Source organism: Theobroma cacao, chromosome 6, assembly GCF_053813885.1.
Source record: "Theobroma cacao isolate CCN51 chromosome 6, ASM5381388v1, whole genome shotgun sequence".
NCBI classification, from domain to species: domain Eukaryota; kingdom Viridiplantae; phylum Streptophyta; class Magnoliopsida; order Malvales; family Malvaceae; genus Theobroma; species Theobroma cacao.
The window spans coordinates 5,603,534-5,623,142 of NC_142644.1; the positions used below are offsets into that span (position 1 = coordinate 5,603,534).

Sequence of the window (19,609 nt, forward strand, 5' to 3'; positions counted from 1 at the left end):
CTTTGACCATTGCCCATACTCACATAATCTACCTTCTTTGTTCAGAGCTAACGTAAACAACCTTAGAAATTCCACCTTTAATATCATATCCTTCAACCATGCATCATGCCAAAATAAAATTGAAGTACCATCACCTACAACTTCTAAATTAGTTATAACCTTCAAGAAAAATTTATTAGTAGGCATTACAAAAGATATGATATTTTTCCAAATATTAGAGCATTTACGAGTAATAACAGCTTTGGCTAACAGGGCACACGGATCATAATCATTCTTTGTTGCCACAATTCTTCTTTCTAATTTCCATATCTCCACAACCATTTCGTAAGAAGTCCTTTATTTCTAATTTCAAGATCTACAAGTCCCAGACCTCCATCTTCCTTAAAATCACAAATTGATTCCCATTTGATATAATGCACCCCCTATTATGATTAACTCATTTCTAAAGGAATTTACATTGAATTCTAATTCATCTTGTATCCCACATGGTGTCACGACCCGGAACTCCCATCGAGCCCGTGACAATCGCCGCGAAGCCTCGACAGACATTCTTCCCCCGAATGCCTTTCGAGACCTCGCAAGGCTTTTGTACAAGTTTTTCCATTCCTCTCTCTTTTTTTTTTTGAATAATAAAATAAAATAGAAATATTAATTAAAATAATCTATTTTAATGTAAAACAATATATATATATTTTTGAAACATCCAAATATTAATTTTCTGCACATAAAAACAAAATAAATTTATACATATTGTAACATAGAAAACTGGAATATACAATTTAAATTACAATGACACGTGGGCCCTCAAATAACTGATAAGGTTTAAGTCTATAACCTTGCTTTCTAGGATGCAACTCCGAAATTTACTTCTCGATGCAATTGACAGTCTATTACCTATTCTGAGCCTGAAAAATGTATAGAAAGAAGGGGTGAGATTATAAAATCCCAGTGAGTAGATAGACATCATCAAAATAATCTAAAGCCAAGTAATAGGAGACAATTAAAAACAATTCATCCCAACCCATATAAATAATTGGATTTCATCCAATTACTCAACATGGCTTATGCACTTTTCAAAAACTTGGCCCTTGCCAAAAATCTATTCTCAGGGATACCCCGCGAAGGCATCTTATCGAGACTGCCAAGGCTGTTTATTGTCACACACACAAACACATTTCACCTCTGAAAACACAACTGTTCCTTGGCGTTGGCTGAGTCCCAGTTTCACGTGGTGGCCAGCGTGAAGTGTACTCAAATCCTACCTCGGGAGCCTACGCGCCTCTTCAATCGAGGTAAGCTCAATAATTGGGAATCGTGCCCCTCTAATTAGGCTGGCCCACGGAACCCCCGTCATTGCAGTGCCCACTTTATAATCCACCAACCAATAAAATCACAATAGTATAACATGGCTCACTTAACACATTCAAGGTAAATCAAAGCAGTTCACATATTCTTTAAATCATAAAAATAACCAGTCATACCCACATTTATCATAAGCCATTTAATGTAAAATCATGGATAAACAACACAATCATAGTATAGGTCTCCAATTACTCTATTTTTGAAATCATTATTAAATTTTCAAAAATTTTATAAAATTATTTTATAAAATCTCATTTTCCCATAAAACACAATAATTTTCCAATTAAACCATTTTTTCATAAAATCACACAATTAAATAAATCTACTCTAGATAATTAAGACGATAGTAAGTTTACTCATTGTAATAGGAGTACATATACTCCTATTCTCGGTCCTCGGGTGTAGTCTTTTACCCGTATCAGATAGCTCACCACCTATCCACAATACATGACACAAAAAAATTAATAATTTGTGTCAAATCAATATATATTATTTCAGGCTCTTATCCATGCGTATGCACTAGATAGGGTGTGAAATGTTTGCACAATCGCTTAATCACAATGTTCGACCTAACTCGCCTATACACGGTGTAAATTTCTAAAATCTCCAATTCAACTCCAATTCCATCCATTTCATATTCAATTATCCAATTATATCCACAATACCTCAATGACTGTGATTGTGGTCCAATTTATCAGTTCGGACCATAAATTACGCTTTTACCCTTAGTGGGTAAAAATTTCATTTTTTTTGCACCAAAAATTCCCATTTAATTTCCAAACTCATAATTCATCATTTTTCCATCTAATTCTCTTAAAATAAAGTCAACCTCATCCTCACACACCATTGGCTAGATTCGGCCTAGAGAAATTCATGGAGAAAATGAATATTTTTCTTGTTGTTTTACTCATAAACATGCTAAACTAACACTAAACACTAACATAGTTCAAAATCAAATTAATCTAACAACTTTCTCTCTCTAAACCCATATGATCATATTTGAATCCATCATCAAAACACATAATTTAACCATGGAAAATAAGGAGAAATGCATGGAAATGATAAATCTTAAGCTAAGCTTGAAAAATCATACCTTTAAACACTTGACTCCTTGAAAAATCACACTTTTTCTTTGAATTTTCTCACCCTAGGGTTTGTTCTTATTTCTCTCTCTCTCCTGCTGGTTTTGGCTGACCCTCCAAATGAAGAATTCTGGAATTTTCAAGCCTTTTAATAGGCTTAATAAAATATTATTATTTTATTTACTTTTTTAATATTTTATTATTTTATTTTTTTCTAGCCATCTTTTTTACTTTCTTTTTCTACCACTCAATCCTCTTCACTTATCCATGTCTTCCATGAAATTTCTAGACTTTTCCAAAGTTTTGGTGGAGCAAATTTTTAAAAATTACACTTTTGCCCCCGTAAAGTGAAAAATTACGTTTTTACCCCAAAAATTGAAAAATTGCCCATAGACATATTTTTCATCCCTTATACTCATGCCATTCTCCAATTTGTCAAATGTGATCTAAATTCTCTGAAAATCTCAAAATTTGTCCGCGAGTGGAAAAATTACGATTTTGCCCCTAGATAGTGAAAATTCCGATTTGATTCCAAATTGATCCTCGAACTCCGAATTACCATTTTGAGTCATCCCTGAACTATGAAACTCTTAATTTCACCTTAAAATTCCTATTTAAATTAGTTCGAGGCTTAATCGACTCAATAGTACCATTAGGGGCAATATCGTCTTTTAATTATTTTTCGAACTTCCTAAATATACAAACATTCTATCGAGCATATGAATGACATTATAATTATTTTACAAAGCAGGGTTTGACACATGGCATCATAAATAAAGACATAAAAAAGATAGGCAGACTATTGATAATTAGCTTTAATAAGGTACCTTTGCCTCCTCTAGATAAGAATTTGGACTTCCATCCTTCCAATTTTTCCTCTACCCGATTCATTAAAAGTTTCCAAATCTTCAAGGAGGCTAGGTTCATACCCAAAGGCAACCCTAAGTATGAAGTTGGTAAACTATCAACTTTGTAATTAATTCGGGGCAGCCCAATAATTCAAATCATCTTTACTAACTTCAACACCAAATAAATTACTTTTCTTAAAGTTTATTTTCATACCAAACATAATTTGAAAAAAATGAAGCATTCTTTTCAAGTTCAATAATTCTTCTAAATTAGGCCTACAAAATAACAAGGTATCATCAGCAAAACTATAGATGCGAAAGATGTGTTCTTGGTCATCAATGATCACACCATTACAAATGAGATTCTCTTTAGCCTTGCCCATCATGAAACTGAAATCCTCAACTACTAAATTAAATAGAAAAAGGATAAGGGGTAGCCTTGTCTCAAACCCCTTTACACTTTAATTAGCTTGGTTGGAGAACCATTTACCAAGATTGAAACTGAAGCAGTTTTCACACATTCCATTATCCACTGACACCACCTTTTACCAAACCCCATTTTTTTTATAATAAATTCTAGAAACTCTTAGCAAACACTATCATAAGCTTTCTTAAAGTTAACCTTTAACAATAGGCCACATTCTTTAATTTTATTCAAAAGATCCACCATTTCATTTGCAATTAGCACAAAATCAAGTAATTGCCTACCAACAATAAAAACAAATTAGTGTTCCCTTATTACCCCACCAATTATTTTCCTTAATCTATTTGCCTATAATTTAGCAATTATTTTATAGACATATCCCACTAGACTAATGGGTTTGTAATCACCAATAATATAAGTATTCTTCCACTCAAGTATCAACGTGGTAAAACTCTCATTCACATCATGTCCCAATCTTCCAATATTGTAAAAATCAAAAATAAAAGACATTACCTTCCTTTTCATCATCGCCAATTGAGTTTTGAAGAAATTCAAGTTAAAACCATTTGGATTAGGTGCCTTGTTTCCATTACTTTCCTTGATTACCTCCTACGATTCTGATTCTAGAAACGAAGCCTCCAAACCCATCATAGATTGTTTCTTTAGCCTTCTAATACCACATTGTAGGTCTGCCAACCTCATTATTTTCCTTATAGAAAATAATTTTCGAAAATACTTAACCATTTCCTTTTTAATTATCACTGAATCTTCAATCAAATCAGTGTTAACCCTTATACTACCTAGTATGTTCACATGTTTCCTTTTCGAAGCCATGGCATGGAAGTATTTAGTGTTTCTATCTCCCTCAAAAATCCATTTAGATCTAGATTGTTGCTTCCATTTACGTTCTTCAGTCTTATTATATACATTCCAAAGTTTAAACCTTTCTGCATCACCCTATCTTTCATTTCCCAATCAATATGATTTCTTACCAATCTACCTCAATTTCTTGAATTTCAGTTTCAAGAGCCTTAATCTCGAAAGATCACCCCCAATTGCTTTTTGGTCCATTCTCTAATAGTTGGTCTTAGATTTTTGAGCCCCCACCATAACATTGGACTTTTAGAGTTCCTTGTCTTTGCCTTATCCCAATTGTCCTCTATCAAATCTTGGAAAGTACAATTATCAAACTAGTAATTAAAGGTGCGAAAAAGTTTAGGACCCGAATCCCAACTTTTTTCTTCTAATAACACTGGATTATGATCAAACAATGAGCTTGATAAGCATTTTTGGACCAATGTTTCAAAATAATTTTACCAGTCCGAATCAAATTAAAATCTATCTAACCTATCAAAAATAGCCTTCCCTTTTTGCTACTTCATGTGTAATTTCCCCCATCATTGGTAAGTCAACCAAAGTAGCATCCTGAATAAAATTAGAAAAAGCATTGGCAGATCTTTAGACATCACATTTACCAATCTTCTCATTTTCAGTTTTTACAGTATTAAAATCCCCACCCACACGCCACCATATATTCTAAGATTGAATTTTATACAATAAAGAAACCCATAAAAGAGATCTTTTTACCTCATTATTTGATGCATACACAATTAGAAAACCATATTTTGTGGATAACCCATGAATTACACCAATTACAAGAATGAAATGCCTATTCAAGACATGTTCCTCCACAGTGAAAAAATCCTCACACCATATCATCATAAGTCCCCCAGATTGACCGTCCGCCTTCACACCGAATCCTTTCACTCATTCTTTACACCACGTTGATTCATATGAATTATGCACAAGATTTTTCAATTGCGTTTTTTGAAAAAAATACAACATTTTGATTCTTATGTTTAATTAATCTTTTAATAGTTTTTTTCTTTTCACCCCTACAAGGTCCTCTAACATTGCAAGTAAGTATCTTCATTAATAAACACTGTATGCACAACTTAAAATAGATCCACTACTATGAACTTACTAGACCCTGTTCCTTCTTTCCCAGGTTGTCACGGTTTTTAATGCACCTTTTTTAACAAACTTAAGACCTATTATTGCTTTTACTAACCATGTAGCCTTAGCATTCTTTTGAATTAAATCACATGCCAAATTTTGGTCGTTCTTAAAGAAGGTTTTAGTTGCCGCACCCTATCTAGAATTGCTGTGTAATACCTTGGCACATTCAAAAATCTTACTTCTATTTTAAAAATTCTTCCTACCTCTTGGTTTGCCCTTCTTTCTCTTGCTCACATTATTAATCCCCATATTTTCACCATGTTTTGGTCCCTTACTGTGCTCTTTATTTTCTATTGACACCGACTTCCTTAAAAGTATTTCATCTTACTTAACCTAATTTTCATTTTCTATCTAAAAAATCTCCGCAACTCCTACATTTAAATCACCATTATCATCACCAATAAAACTTTGAGACATTAATCGAAGTTCCTCATCACTTGACATTAAATGATAACAATCAATAGCTAAAGGCGTGATGGCTAATGGGTTATATGTTTAATCCGACTTCAAAGAATGCTTTGCATTCTCCAAACTCTCTTGATCCGCTTTCACAAATTGACCCCAACAATTTCCAAGAGCCTTAAAGAAATTAACATGCCACGAATGAATTAGAATTTCCTTTACTTTCACCCAACACAAGAATTTCGATTTACTTATGCATGTCTCATAAGGGACCAAGCTTGAAAACCACTATTAAAAACAATCCATGTAGTTAGTTAGAAGAACTTCCATTTCCTCCCTACTATGGAATGTGCAACCATACGCAGACTCGTAGTTTCTCTAATTCAAACCATTATACCTTTTGTAGTCAATTGTTGTTCCATAACCTGAATGTAGGACCTCTCTTTTAAGAATCCCAATGCAATTTTCTTCAACCATTCCTTGTTCACCTTATGTATGAACACATTGGTACTTTCCCTTTTTCTCAACCTTTTTGCTACACCCTTTTGATCTCACCCTTATGTTTATAAGCATTAACTAATGCCTCTTTAAATGTACAGCAGACAAGAATGGACTGCTTTACACGATCAATTGGTGAATCGTGCCTCAGTCTTCCCACCTCAAATGCTTTTGTGATCGTGATTTTTCTTTTAGAAAACACCATCCCATCCCCTAACGGATTGTTTTGTTTGCTCCTTCTCAAACCGGAATCTCACAAAGGCATCATTCGAATATCCCTTTCTAATATTTTGTGAAATAAACACATCCACAACAATGCCAAACTAATCAAACACTACCTTAATACTAGCCCATGACATACTTACCATTAGATTATCAACATAAACTATGAAGAGTGATCTCCTCCATCGTGCCAACTCAAATTTCCTATGATACCTAGTGCCTTGAAACTATTGCTTGCAGAAACCCATGGTTGCTTCATCTCTTTCATGCTGACCTATAAAAAAAAAAGAAAAAAAGAAAAAAAAAATCTCTTAACTCTTTCTCTCATTTATTTTCGTAACTGAAACATAAAACATTTAATAGATTTAACAAAATTACATATCAAAAATCTACATAGCAATTTAATTTTTTTTTAATGATTAACACTCATTATTTGAGGTATGGCAAAAACATGCACAGAATAACAGTTAAGGGAAAAAGTCTAAAATTGTAATTGAATCAAGTTATTAATTTGGATTGAATATTTGAACTTGTTTCGTTCGAGTTAGAGTTACTTGAACAACAAATCAAGTTGAATTGAGTTTGAATTTTGTAATACTAAATTTGAGTAAGTCGAGAGTTTTATTTAATTTTTTATTTTTTTAATAATCTTAGAATATTTATATACATATTTAATTACATAATTTAAACTTTTATTTAAATTTTAATTTCCAATTCAAGTTTGAACTCCAGATAAATGAATTAATGAGATTTGAGTCTAATTGAACTGAACCTTAAATAATTTAATTACTTTTTGAGTCGATCGAAAGCTCAATTCTTTTAATCGAGTTGAGTTCGAGTTTGGCATTGCATTGACTTGGCTCGACTATACCTTTGAGAAAGATAATCCATTTATAATTTTAAAAAAAGTTAATAAAATTATGTAGCATCAACAATCATGGCAATTTTAGTGTATAGTTTTGCTTCTAAAGTATTAATATGGAAAAAAAATTTGTTTAACTCCGTAAAGGGCATTGAAGTAAATTTCACATAGGCACTTCTTTAACAGCTTTCCTCGGAGCCCCGACTTGTCTATTTATTTCGGCTCACAACCATCTTCGTCATCCTCCTCATTAAATAAAAAGTAAAATTGCTATTAGTTATATTAAAATATTAAAAAAGGTCATAAAAAATCGGGAAAAAAATAAAAAATAATCATCGTCGAATAAGTACAGAGTTACTTAAAATTTCTATTATGCAGAGCGTGAAAAAGAAAGAAAGGGAAAAAACAAAAAATCCCCAATTGAAACCCCTCGTTGTTTTTTTTTTTTTTGGCAAACCCCAAGCACAGAAAAATTAATTTGATTCCCCCCTTTCCCTGTTTCCCCTTTTTCTCTTCGCGATCTTCTCCTTCTGCTCATTCTTCTTCTCATCTCCCTCTCTGTCTTCGAATCGTACGCTCGTGTCAATTTTCCATTCGCACGTGCGACACAAGCGGTGTCTTGCCGATTCTTTTGTCCTTTTTTATTCCGATCGTCGTCTTCGTCGTCTTCGTCGCAATTCTCGGTCTTACCATCGGAATTCTCGAAGCTCCGATCGCAGCTGCTCTTGCTTCTGCTTTCAATTCGCATTTTTTCCTCAGGTTCGTTTTTTAGGGTTTTCGTTTCTTTTTAATGTTTTTATGAAATTGATGTTCTTTTTTCTTTATTAACCTAGGGTTTGTTAGTGCTTAGTGCTTAATTCTCTAATTAGGATCGTGTTATATCTTGAATTGTTAAATTGGGGTTTCCGTTGCTTCATTGACCAAAATTCCCCAATTTTTCGTCCAATTTAGCCATTTTGGGTTTCAATTTTGTTAAACAATGTGAAATTGTTGCAATTGAGATTGAATCATTGGAATTTGAGTTAATTTATTCAATTTGCTGAATATCTGTAAGCAGGGTAAGTTTAATTACAGAAATGCCATGAAAGGGATGTATTTGAAGTGACAATTATAGGAGGGCAAAAAGAAAGAAGCATGAGTGGTGGTGGATGGTGCGATTGTAACGCGAGAGTGTGGAATAAGTTATGCAGTGGTTGTTTCTAGTTGTGGTAGTTACAAAGACAAGGCGAAAACGAAGAAGGAATAAGGATAGAAATGAATGTGCAGGCGCATATGTCGGGACAGATATCGGGGCAGGTACCTAATCAAGGGGGATTGCCCCAGCAAAATGGGAACCCTCTTCAGCCTGCCCAGATGCAGAATTTAGGCGTTGCTGGAGGCATGGGTGGTGGTGGCGTTGTTGGCGGTGGAGGTCCTCCGCATAATACACTGAGTATGGACCCTGACCTCATCAGGACACGGGAATTTATGCGAGGAAAGATGTAAGATTTTCTATAAGCAGTAGTATTGATTTGCCTTGTTGTATGAATTGTTTGTATCTCCTGATTGATTTAGTTTAATTGCAGAGCAATTTGGAATAAAAGCTGCATTAGATATTGTGTGAATGCTGTCTGAATGTTATTTAATACCAATTGAAGCTATTTATGTTTCATCATTTTGTATGTGTGTGCATGGACGATTGTACACGTTTGTGACATGCATGTGCTGCTGGATGCTCAGTTGCATGTCAGTACCATTCTTTTGTTATAGATGGTGGCAAAATATTCAAATTTGTTTTTCTACTTCTACAAACTGTGTATAGAAGTTAGCATACAAAAAATAACTAAGTCACAAGATGACTTTAGCACTTAATTGTCTATATTTCGCCTAAACTCAGTGATCTATGTTCAGTATGATTGGTAGAACTCTAGTGTGAATAGAACAGTGAAAAAGTGTGATAATTGGCATTGAAATAGTTGTGTATCTGTATGTGTAGGATTTTATGCGCCTGTTTATAATGTTGATTCTGCATGAGATATATATTGACGTATGCATCATTCAATGGTATTTTCAACAAACTTAAGGGGCCACTGTCTGGTGCAACAGGCAAGGCTTCTGGTTTAAGTTGTTAAAGAGTTCTCTCTCTTGCTCTTTTTTTTTTCTTTTTCAAAAGAAAGGAAAAGCTAAAGGAAAAAGACCTTGTTTATTTTTTCTTGTCAAGACTCCTCTTAGGTGGGTGAACAAATATGTGATGATTCTTGTGATTTCACATTGATATGTAGATTGATATAATCATTACTGCTATTTAGCTTCTATGTGAGATCAGTCTATTTATCAAGATTAGGCATTTCCGTCATAGAATTGTTTTGTTATTATATCTGTGTATAATGTTCATTTTTGATAACTAGTGCAAATTTCAATTTTTTTTTCCCAGCATTGAGGTTTTAAAATTGCGGCACCAGCATCCTATTACTGAGGCATCAATGATCAAGTTTCTGGATTTTGCAAAACGGTTGGAAGAAGGTCTATTTAAGTTCGCTCAAACAAAGGTTAATTCTGTTGTCAAATTTCTATGTTTTGAGAAAATCTGTATCTTCATTGATGTTTTTACCCATTTCATTTGTATGGTTCATTGCTGCTGTTATTTCTTCACTTCTTTTCTTTTTATGTTTGTGAGTTTCTTTCTCACTGTAGAAGCACATTATTTTGTATTCTTCTGAAGAATTTTATGTCTATGTGCTACAACTTTCTTTTTTCTCCCCTTATTTCTGATACTTGGAATATGTCTTCTAGGAGGAATATACAAATTTGAGTACTTTAGAGCACCGTTTACAGAATATAATAAAGGAGAGCAGAAGTGTGCACAACCAACGACATCCGCAGCTTGTTAATTCGGCATCAGCACCAGTTGGTACAATGATACCCACCCCTGGTATGTCACACAGTGGCAATCCTAGCATCATGGTCACATCTTCTATAGATACTTCTATGAGTGCTGCCAATGCAAGCATAGCTCCTACAACTGTCAATACAGGAAGCCTGTTGCCAACTGGTGGCATGAATAGTAGTTCCTTCAACCGATCTGAAGGTAAATTTGAGCCTTGCTGTTCTTTTGTAATCAGATTTAGATAGCATTTTCTACTGAGGGTAACTGAAATGTTACTTTTGTAGGAAATATATCGAATGGGTATCAACAATCACCTGCCAATTTTCCTATTGCTTCTGGTGGAATGTCATCAATTGGTGGGCCAAGAATGACAAGCCAAATGATTCCCACTCCTGGATTTAATGGCAATAGCAATAACAGTAGCATTAGTAATCAGTCTTACATGAATAATCAGTCTTCCAATAATGTGGGTGGGCTTTCAACTGTTGAATCAACAATGGTATCACAGCCACAGCAGCAAAAGCAACATGTTGGTGGTCAAAACAGTCGTATTTTGCACACGCTTGGCAGCCAAATGGGTAGCGGCATCAGGTCTGGCTTGCAGCAGAAAACTTTTGGGTTTTCTAATGGGTCCCTAAATGGTGCATTGGGGATGATGGGCAACAATATGCAAATTGTAAATGAACCGGGGACTTCTGGGGGATATCAGACTGCCACACCTTTTGCTAATACATCAAAACCTTTGCAACAACACTTTGATCAACATCAGCGACCCCTAATGCAAGGTAATATCTTGCTGTCATTTGTCTGTCTCGCTCTATTTCCTTTGATTTATTAATAATGAATCTGAAAATGTAATTTATTATTGGGATACGGGTTGTCTCAAAGAAAGCAATTCTTTTTGTCAGGTGATGGATATGGAATGAGCAATGCTGATTCTTTTGGGTCTGGAAACTTGTATGGCACTGTGACATCTGTTGGATCAGTTACAAACTCTCAGAACTTGAATCCAGTTAACTTGCAGTCTATGTCCAGAACAAATTCTTCTTTGATGAGTAATCAGTCAAATTCACATGGTGTGCAATCGGTGGCCCATATGAGGCCGCCCCAGTCCATGGATCAGTTTGATAAGATGAATTTCCAACCTTCAGTTTCTTCGAGAGACAATATTCTTCAGTCTAATCAACAGCAACAATTTCAGCAGCAGCCCAATCAGTTCCAACAACAGCAATTTGTTCAACAGCAACGTCACCAGAAGCAGCAAAATCAGCATCACCAGAGTTTGCTGAACAATAGTGGTTATAGTCAGTCTCAGCTGGCATCTGATAAAGGCAGTCAAGTGAAGCGTGAACCTGGAGTTGAAAACCATGAGGAGGTTCTACATCAACAAGGTCCTGAACAATTTCAGCTCCCTGAATTGCAGAATCAGTTCCAGCAGAACCATGCTGAAGACCTCTCTACTCAGCAGGATATATGTTCATCACTGCCACAAAATTCTCAACAAATGCAACAGATGTTGCAGCAACACCAATTGGTTCCAGAGTCTCATAATGATTATAAACTTTCAGCTGGAGCACAGCCTGAATCACTTGTGCAGAGTCAGTGGCACCCTCACTCACAAGATCGGGCTCAAATGCCAGGGAACATGTCACATGAGCAGCATGTCCAAGAGGATTTTCGTCAGAGGATATCTGGGCAGGATGAAGCTCAACGTAACAATTTTTCTGCAGATGGATCTACTATTAGTCCTGTTGTTGTTCCTAGAAGCTCATCAGATCCTTCAAATTCGAGGGGTGCCGTCTCTAGATCTGGAAATGGGAGCCATGATCGGCAGTTTAGAAATCAAGTGAGATGGCTTTTGTTTCTGCGCCATGCACGTAGATGTAAAGCCCCTGAGGGTAAGTGTGATGGCTATTGCTTTACTGTCCGAAAGTTGTTGAGTCATATGGACATATGTGAATCAGCTCAATGCTCATATCCTCGTTGCCATCACTCCAAGATATTGATTCGTCATCACAAGACTTGTGCAAATCCTGCATGCCCTGTTTGTGTTCCTGTTAACAATTATGTTCAGGCTCAGAAGGCACGTGCTTGTCTAAACTCTACTTCTGTTTTGCCATCTTCTGATGGTGGTTCTACTAAAACATATGATGCTGGAGACATTTCAGCTAGAGTGACTTCAACAACTGCATCAATTGATACTTCTGTAGACATACAGCCTTCACTAAAACGCATGAAGATAGAGCAGTCTTCTCATCAGTCTGTTATTGCTGAAAGTGAGGTTCCTGTAGTATCAGGTTCTGCTGTTGTTGAACCTCAAGGGTCTCAGGATATTCAGCGCCAAGATTACCAACAAAGTGATAGGTGTATGCCAGTTAAATCTGAGCCCATGGAAGTGAAGACAGAAGTCCCCATGAGTTCTGCTAAAGGTAGTCCTACTATTATTGAGATGAAGGATGCTGTAGATGACAATTGCAAACAAAAGACTGATGGTGAACCTATTACATCTGATGACTTTGGTGGTCCACCTAAGCAAGAAAAGGTTAAGATTGAGAAGGAGTCTGACCCAGCTAAACAAGAAAATGCAACACAGTCTTCTGAAATTGCAGCTGGAACTAAGTCTGGGAAACCGAAAATAAAGGGTGTGTCACTGACTGAACTGTTCACGCCTGAGCAAGTTAGGCAGCATATTACAGGCCTCCGACAATGGGTTGGTCAGGTATGATTTATTGTATTGTTGTGATTTGTTTGAGGCACTGTTTTCTAGTGTTGTATGTAGATCATTGATGAGTTGTAGGAGATGAATATATGTGTTAGTTTACTACTTAATATACTAGAAAATGGACTTGGAGATGGAAGAAGATGTTTGATGATAGCTATTTTCTTTCTTTTACAGAGTAAAGCAAAAGTGGAAAAGAATCAAGCAATGGAGCACTCAATGAGTGAGAACTCCTGTCAGTTATGTGCAGTTGAGAAACTTACTTTTGAACCACCACCTATTTATTGCAGCCCTTGTGGTGCTCGGATTAAGCGAAATGCAATGTACTACACAATGGGAGCTGGTGATACACGACATTACTTTTGTATTCCATGCCATAATGAGGCTCGTGGAGATAGCATTGTTGTGGATGGAAATACCATTCAAAAGGCAAGGCTTGAGAAGAAGAAGAATGATGAAGAGACTGAAGAATGGGTATGTTCAATACATGCTTTTTGAGTATTATTATGTTTCATGATAGTCACTAACAGTTGCTCTTACATTTTTTTGTCTTCTATAATATTGTGCAGTGGGTTCAATGTGACAAGTGTGAGGCTTGGCAGCATCAAATTTGTGCTTTATTTAATGGTAGAAGGAATGATGGTGGGCAAGCTGAGTATACATGCCCCAATTGTTATATTGCTGAGATTGAAAGAGGAGAGCGCAAGCCCTTACCTCAGAGTGCTGTCCTTGGGGCCAAAGATTTGCCAAGAACAATCCTTAGTGACCACATAGAGCAGCGATTGTTTAGGAGACTGAAACAGGAAAGACTAGAGAGGGCAAGGGCTCAAGGAAAAAGTTATGATGAGGTGATTAATGGATCATGATCACATGATGACAGTTGATTCTATGTTGTATATGATGTCCTTTCGCTACTTTCTTGTTGCTGAAAGGCATTCAGAATTGCTACAAATTCACACACTTACACTAAAAAAAAAAAAAGAACAAAAGAAAGAAAGCTATATTTAAATAAGTTAGCTTGTTCCTAGGTAAGTTATATCCTGAGAAACAAAAGCTGTTGAGGTAATATAAATTGATGCATATTTTGCTGTTGATTGAGCATTTTGCTAGGATTTTTTTTGGGTATAATTAGGAGAATAGTGAAAAATTGGGTAATTGGATCGTACCTACTTTTATGTTTGAAAGGCCAGATGGCTTTGTTTGGTGTTTTGCTTTTGCTGCCCCATTTCTACGTCACGTAACCACAGCTTAATTATCTATTGGACCAAACTTAGAACTTCTGATTCCTTTGACTAGGGACCATTAACTTTCTTCTATATGTGGAATTTCTTCTCAGTATTACTGTTGATTCTTTTTTGGTCTTGTGGAAGAGCATGTTAGTCCTCTCCAGTGGCCGTCAATTGTTATGGACTTATGTGAAATAAGCTTATTTCTTCTTTCATCAATATTTACAGGTTCCTGGGGCTGAGGCACTTGTAATTAGAGTTGTTTCATCAGTTGATAAAAAGCTGGAAGTAAAGCAGCGGTTTCTTGAAATTTTTCAAGAAGAGAATTATCCACCAGAATTTCCATATAAATCAAAGGTTTGAAGGATATAGATCAAGTGTTATACATGCTTGTACGCTGAAAATGGCACTTTAATTGTAATTATGAGATGCTTATAAGTTATAATTTTCTCTTTTAGGTTATTTTGTTGTTTCAGAAGATAGAAGGGGTAGAAGTATGCTTGTTTGGCATGTATGTTCAAGAATTTGGATCAGAAAGCGCATTCCCAAATCAGCGCCGAGTTTATCTGTCATATCTAGATTCAGTCAAGTATTTCCGGCCTGAGGTTAAAGCAGTCACTGGAGAGGCTCTCCGTACATTTGTTTACCATGAAATTCTTGTAAGTCTAAACTCTTACTGAATTCTGTTTAGTGATATTATTTTCATGATTTCCGTTTTACATATACTATCAGTGATCTATTTAGTTGAGATTATTTGTCTGACTTATTGGATTCTAAACCTTAATTATCCAGATTGGATACCTTGAATATTGCAAGAAACGTGGTTTTACAAGTTGCTATATATGGGCTTGCCCTCCGCTAAAGGGTGAAGATTATATCTTGTATTGCCATCCAGAAATTCAGAAAACACCTAAATCAGATAAGCTGCGAGAGTGGTGAGGCAAATAGTTGTCAAAATATTTTTTAATTACTTATTTTGCATTATTTTTTTATTAATTCATTTTGTTAATTTCCCTGATATGCATGAATTCTGTTTCAGGTATTTAGCAATGCTAAGGAAAGCTGCCAAGGAAAACATTGTAGTTGATCTCACTAATCTATACGATCATTTTTTTGTAACTACTGGTGAATGTAAGGCCAAGGTAACAGCAGCTAGGCTGCCATATTTTGATGGTGATTACTGGCCTGGGGCTGCTGAAGATCTAATTAATCAGCTTCGTCAAGAAGAAGATGGCAGAAAGCTCAACAAAAAAGGAACTACTAAAAAGACTATAACAAAGAGGGCTTTAAAAGCATCTGGTCAGTCTGATCTCTCTGCTAATGCATCAAAGGACGTGCTACTGATGCATAAAGTAATTTCCTTTCTTCCAGATCTTTCAGCTTTTTTTTTTCCTCTATGATTTTGTTCAGTTTAAAGATAGTGGATGTGGTAAATTACAATTCTTGCTATCTTAGAGTTGAGATTTTGTTAAAATAATGACCCAAGGGATTTTAACCGGTTATATTACTCTTTCCCCTCCTTTTCTCTTCAATTCAGCTTGGTGAGACCATTTGCCCAATGAAGGAAGATTTTATCATGGTTCACTTGCAGCATTGTTGCACTCATTGTTGTATTCTAATGGTATCTGGAAACCGCTGGGCCTGCAACCAGTGCAAAAACTTTCAGCTTTGTGATAAGTAAGATTGCTACTCTTTTTGGCTGTGTTTTATTCTCTTGTATAATTTATCTCTCTCTCTCTCTCTCTCTCTTTGTGGGCATAGGAGTATACTACATGTGATACTCTAGCAGGCTATGATTTCCTCAGTTGGATCATATGCATAGTAATATGATTCTCTTTCATGAGAACCTATAATTTGTCAATCAGATCTATTTATATGAGAGAAAGGTTTTGGGTGGGGGGGTGGGTGGGGTGGTGTTGTGCTCTCTTTCGTACTCATTGTTAAGCATCTCTGTTACATTGTTTCTATTATTTATTTATCAGGCTTGAATCTATGCTAGGGTTCAGTCTTTTTCTGCATTTTAGAAATTGTTGAGTGCATTTCTGATTTTTGACTATTATAAGTCCAGCCTAATTATTCATACGTGAATCATACAGAATTATTACTACCATAATATGAATGCTAGTTATTTAACCGCTTGGGATTGTTATTATTATTATTATTACTATTATTTTTGCTCTGCCTTTGGCATTACATTCTAGATATGAAACATTAATCACATTGGTTGATGATTTGGAATTATGGACTTTTCTTAGTCCTTCACAGTAAGACAAACCATGCAAGTCTTTCAATCCTTGGTATTACTACTTTTGTTGTGAAAGAGGCCACTGTTGGTTGAAGATGTTGCATGATGGGCTTTCTTTTGTTTAAGTTTCTAGGAATTTATTTTTGAATGAACTTCTGGTGGAGAGAGTCCTTTTTGGCAGAAGAGAAATCTTCATTTTGGGGGAAAAAGAAAAGACTGTAGGAAGTTACCATACCTGGTACAAAAGTTTCACCTGCCAGTTGACATGTCAATTCCAATACTAAATATTTGCTTCTTGTGATGTTTCTGAGTGACTTTTTGCCTTAAATTTCAGTTTAGTGCAACCATACTTTTGCTTTTAGAGGTTAGGAATCTGACCATTGAGCTCTTAAAAAGCTGAGTATTTCCCGAGTTTCTGTAATTATACTGGTAAAAATTTCTAGACTCAACCCCCATCTCCCTTCCCTTCCCCCGATTAAAGGCCAAATCAATTTTTATCTTTGGACCTTTTCTCCTTTTATTGTCTTCATCTATTTATATTTCAGTCTGCTTCTGCCAAGTAGGAGAAAGTTCCAAGAGAAATGGATCTGACGTTTGCTTCTTTGTACCTTCACAGGTGCTATGAAACAGAGCAGAAACGTGAAGAAAGAGAGAGACATCCCATCAATCAAAGGGAGAAACATGTGCTCTGTCCGGTAAGTTTCTCAGAGTACTACTTTAATTTACATTTAGTGTTTGTGTATGTTGCTGCTTCCGTATGCAGACTTTTTTTTTTTTTTTTCTAATTTAAAATTTCTGGAAAATTGTCATTTTGCAGGCTGAAATTAATGATGTACCTACTGATACAAAGGATAAAGATGAAATTCTTGAGAGTGAATTCTTTGATACTAGGCAGGCATTTTTGAGTCTTTGTCAAGGGAATCATTATCAGTATGATACCCTAAGGCGGGCTAAACATTCCTCAATGATGGTACTTTACCATCTTCACAATCCAACTGCCCCTGCATTTGTCACGACCTGTAACATATGCCATCTGGACATTGAAACTGGTCAAGGTTGGCGCTGTGAAGTTTGCCCTGATTATGATGTATGCAATGCATGTTACCAAAAGGATGGGGGCATTGATCATCCTCATAAGTTAACAAATCATCCATCCATGGCTGAACGTGATGCACAGAATAAAGAGGCTAGGCAACTACGTGTTCTGCAGGTACTTTTTTTTTTTTGTTAAAAAAAGTAATTTTATTTAACTCTTTTGTAATAAAGAATTGTCTCAACTGTATGAATGATTAGTTGGGCGTGGTTAATTTGCTAAATCTCATCAAAACATATATGTTTGTATTTTTGTGTGTATTGATGGTCAAGTATATGTACTTTCAAAGACCAGCAACAGCCAATATCTGACAATGGCTTGTATGTGCACCCCCTTTTGTTCTTTTTTTGGGGCTTGGTGGTGGCACCTATAATTGGCATGATAACATTAGAAAGTTTGACTAAAGAACTCTCAAATTGGATATTTCTTAGATGCTATTGGCTCTCTGCACTTGAATATTGAAATATGTGAAATTCTAATTTGGATTAAAGTATCTATGTTCCCTGAATATATTATTTTCCTTCTGATTTGGCTAGTAAATGGTTGGAAAAATGAGTTCATGACTATATGTGTGCAAACATGGCAGATTTTGGATATGTTCTTCTAACATAATTGGTTCCTGAAATTTGCAGCTTAGGAAAATGCTTGACCTTTTGGTGCATGCATCACAATGTCGATCTGCACATTGCCAATACCCAAATTGTCGGAAAGTGAAGGGGCTTTTCCGCCATGGAATACAATGCAAGACACGTGCTTCTGGTGGTTGTGTTCTTTGTAAGAAAATGTGGTATCTGCTGCAACTTCATGCACGCGCATGCAAAGAATCTGAATGCCACGTACCACGTTGCAGGTATATGCATGTGGCTCTCAAACCCTTGAACAGCCATATGTTATGCTCCTTTCTCTGTTTGTGTTCATGGGTTTAATTTAAAGCTAAAAATGTTAAATTTGTTAATGATTACAGAGATCTTAAGGAACATTTGAGGAGGCTTCAACAGCAGTCTGATTCACGGCGTAGGGCTGCTGTGATGGAGATGATGAGGCAGAGAGCTGCTGAGGTTGCTGGTAATTCTGGGTAAAACCAAATTGTAAATATGGATTTGGATGTTTTGATGAAGAATGCTCCCTTCTACACAAGGAGGTAGAAAATAGTTTTTGTGCTGCTCCAGCGGGTCACTGCTTGGAACTAGGGCAGTGATGGGGAAAACCGGCGGATCTAGAAGGTCAGGTCAGAAGGGGATAGGCAAATACTATACTAGAAGCAGAACAGATTGGTTAGGGAAGAATTCTTTCATTCAGAAACCCGTGACTGAATTCCCTACAAAGAAAGCAAAGGAAGTTGTTTACGAGGTCTGCCTGCAACGGTCGCTAACTATGCCCCATGGAGTTGGAAGTAGTGATGTGTGTCAGTGGCCTGATATGGTGATTCTTTAAATTTTTATCTTGTATTCTGTGGAATGCCATCCATCCCTTGGTGGCCAGTGTACCATAATTGTTCTAATCTGTCTAAGAATGCTTTCTTACAGAGGAATGTGGGAGGGAGGTTAGTTTCCTTTTTTGTTTTTTTTGGGTTCCTTTCTATGTTTTCCCTTTGGAACATTTGACCCCCCCTTTTTGTAGAATGGCTTCTTATTTAAAAGATGGAAAAATAAGTAGCATTGAACAACTGCAGCAAGCAATTCATTTTTAGTCAAATTATTCTTATATAGCTCAATCAACGTGTGTTTGATTTTTACTCTGT

The 19,609-nt window shown here is 35.9% G+C and overlaps 1 protein-coding gene across 1 annotated transcript; it reads left to right on the top strand.

Moving 5' to 3' along the window:
• Nucleotides 1-8,090: 8,090 nt before the first annotated feature.
• On the top strand, nucleotides 8,091-19,534 carry LOC18595510 (histone acetyltransferase HAC1-like). The gene is made up of 17 exons (XM_007023493.3): nucleotides 8,091-8,478; nucleotides 8,777-9,200; nucleotides 10,133-10,247; nucleotides 10,492-10,786; nucleotides 10,870-11,370; nucleotides 11,494-13,304; nucleotides 13,482-13,778; nucleotides 13,874-14,152; nucleotides 14,759-14,887; nucleotides 14,989-15,189; nucleotides 15,323-15,465; nucleotides 15,570-15,882; nucleotides 16,068-16,207; nucleotides 17,392-17,470; nucleotides 17,593-17,985; nucleotides 18,501-18,718; nucleotides 18,833-19,534. The coding sequence occupies exons 2-17, from the start codon at nucleotides 8,974-8,976 to the stop codon at nucleotides 18,945-18,947; spliced, it is 5,256 nt and encodes a 1,751-aa protein (XP_007023555.3). The 5' UTR covers nucleotides 8,091-8,478; nucleotides 8,777-8,973; the 3' UTR covers nucleotides 18,948-19,534.
• The last annotated feature ends 75 nt before the right edge of the window (nucleotides 19,535-19,609 follow it).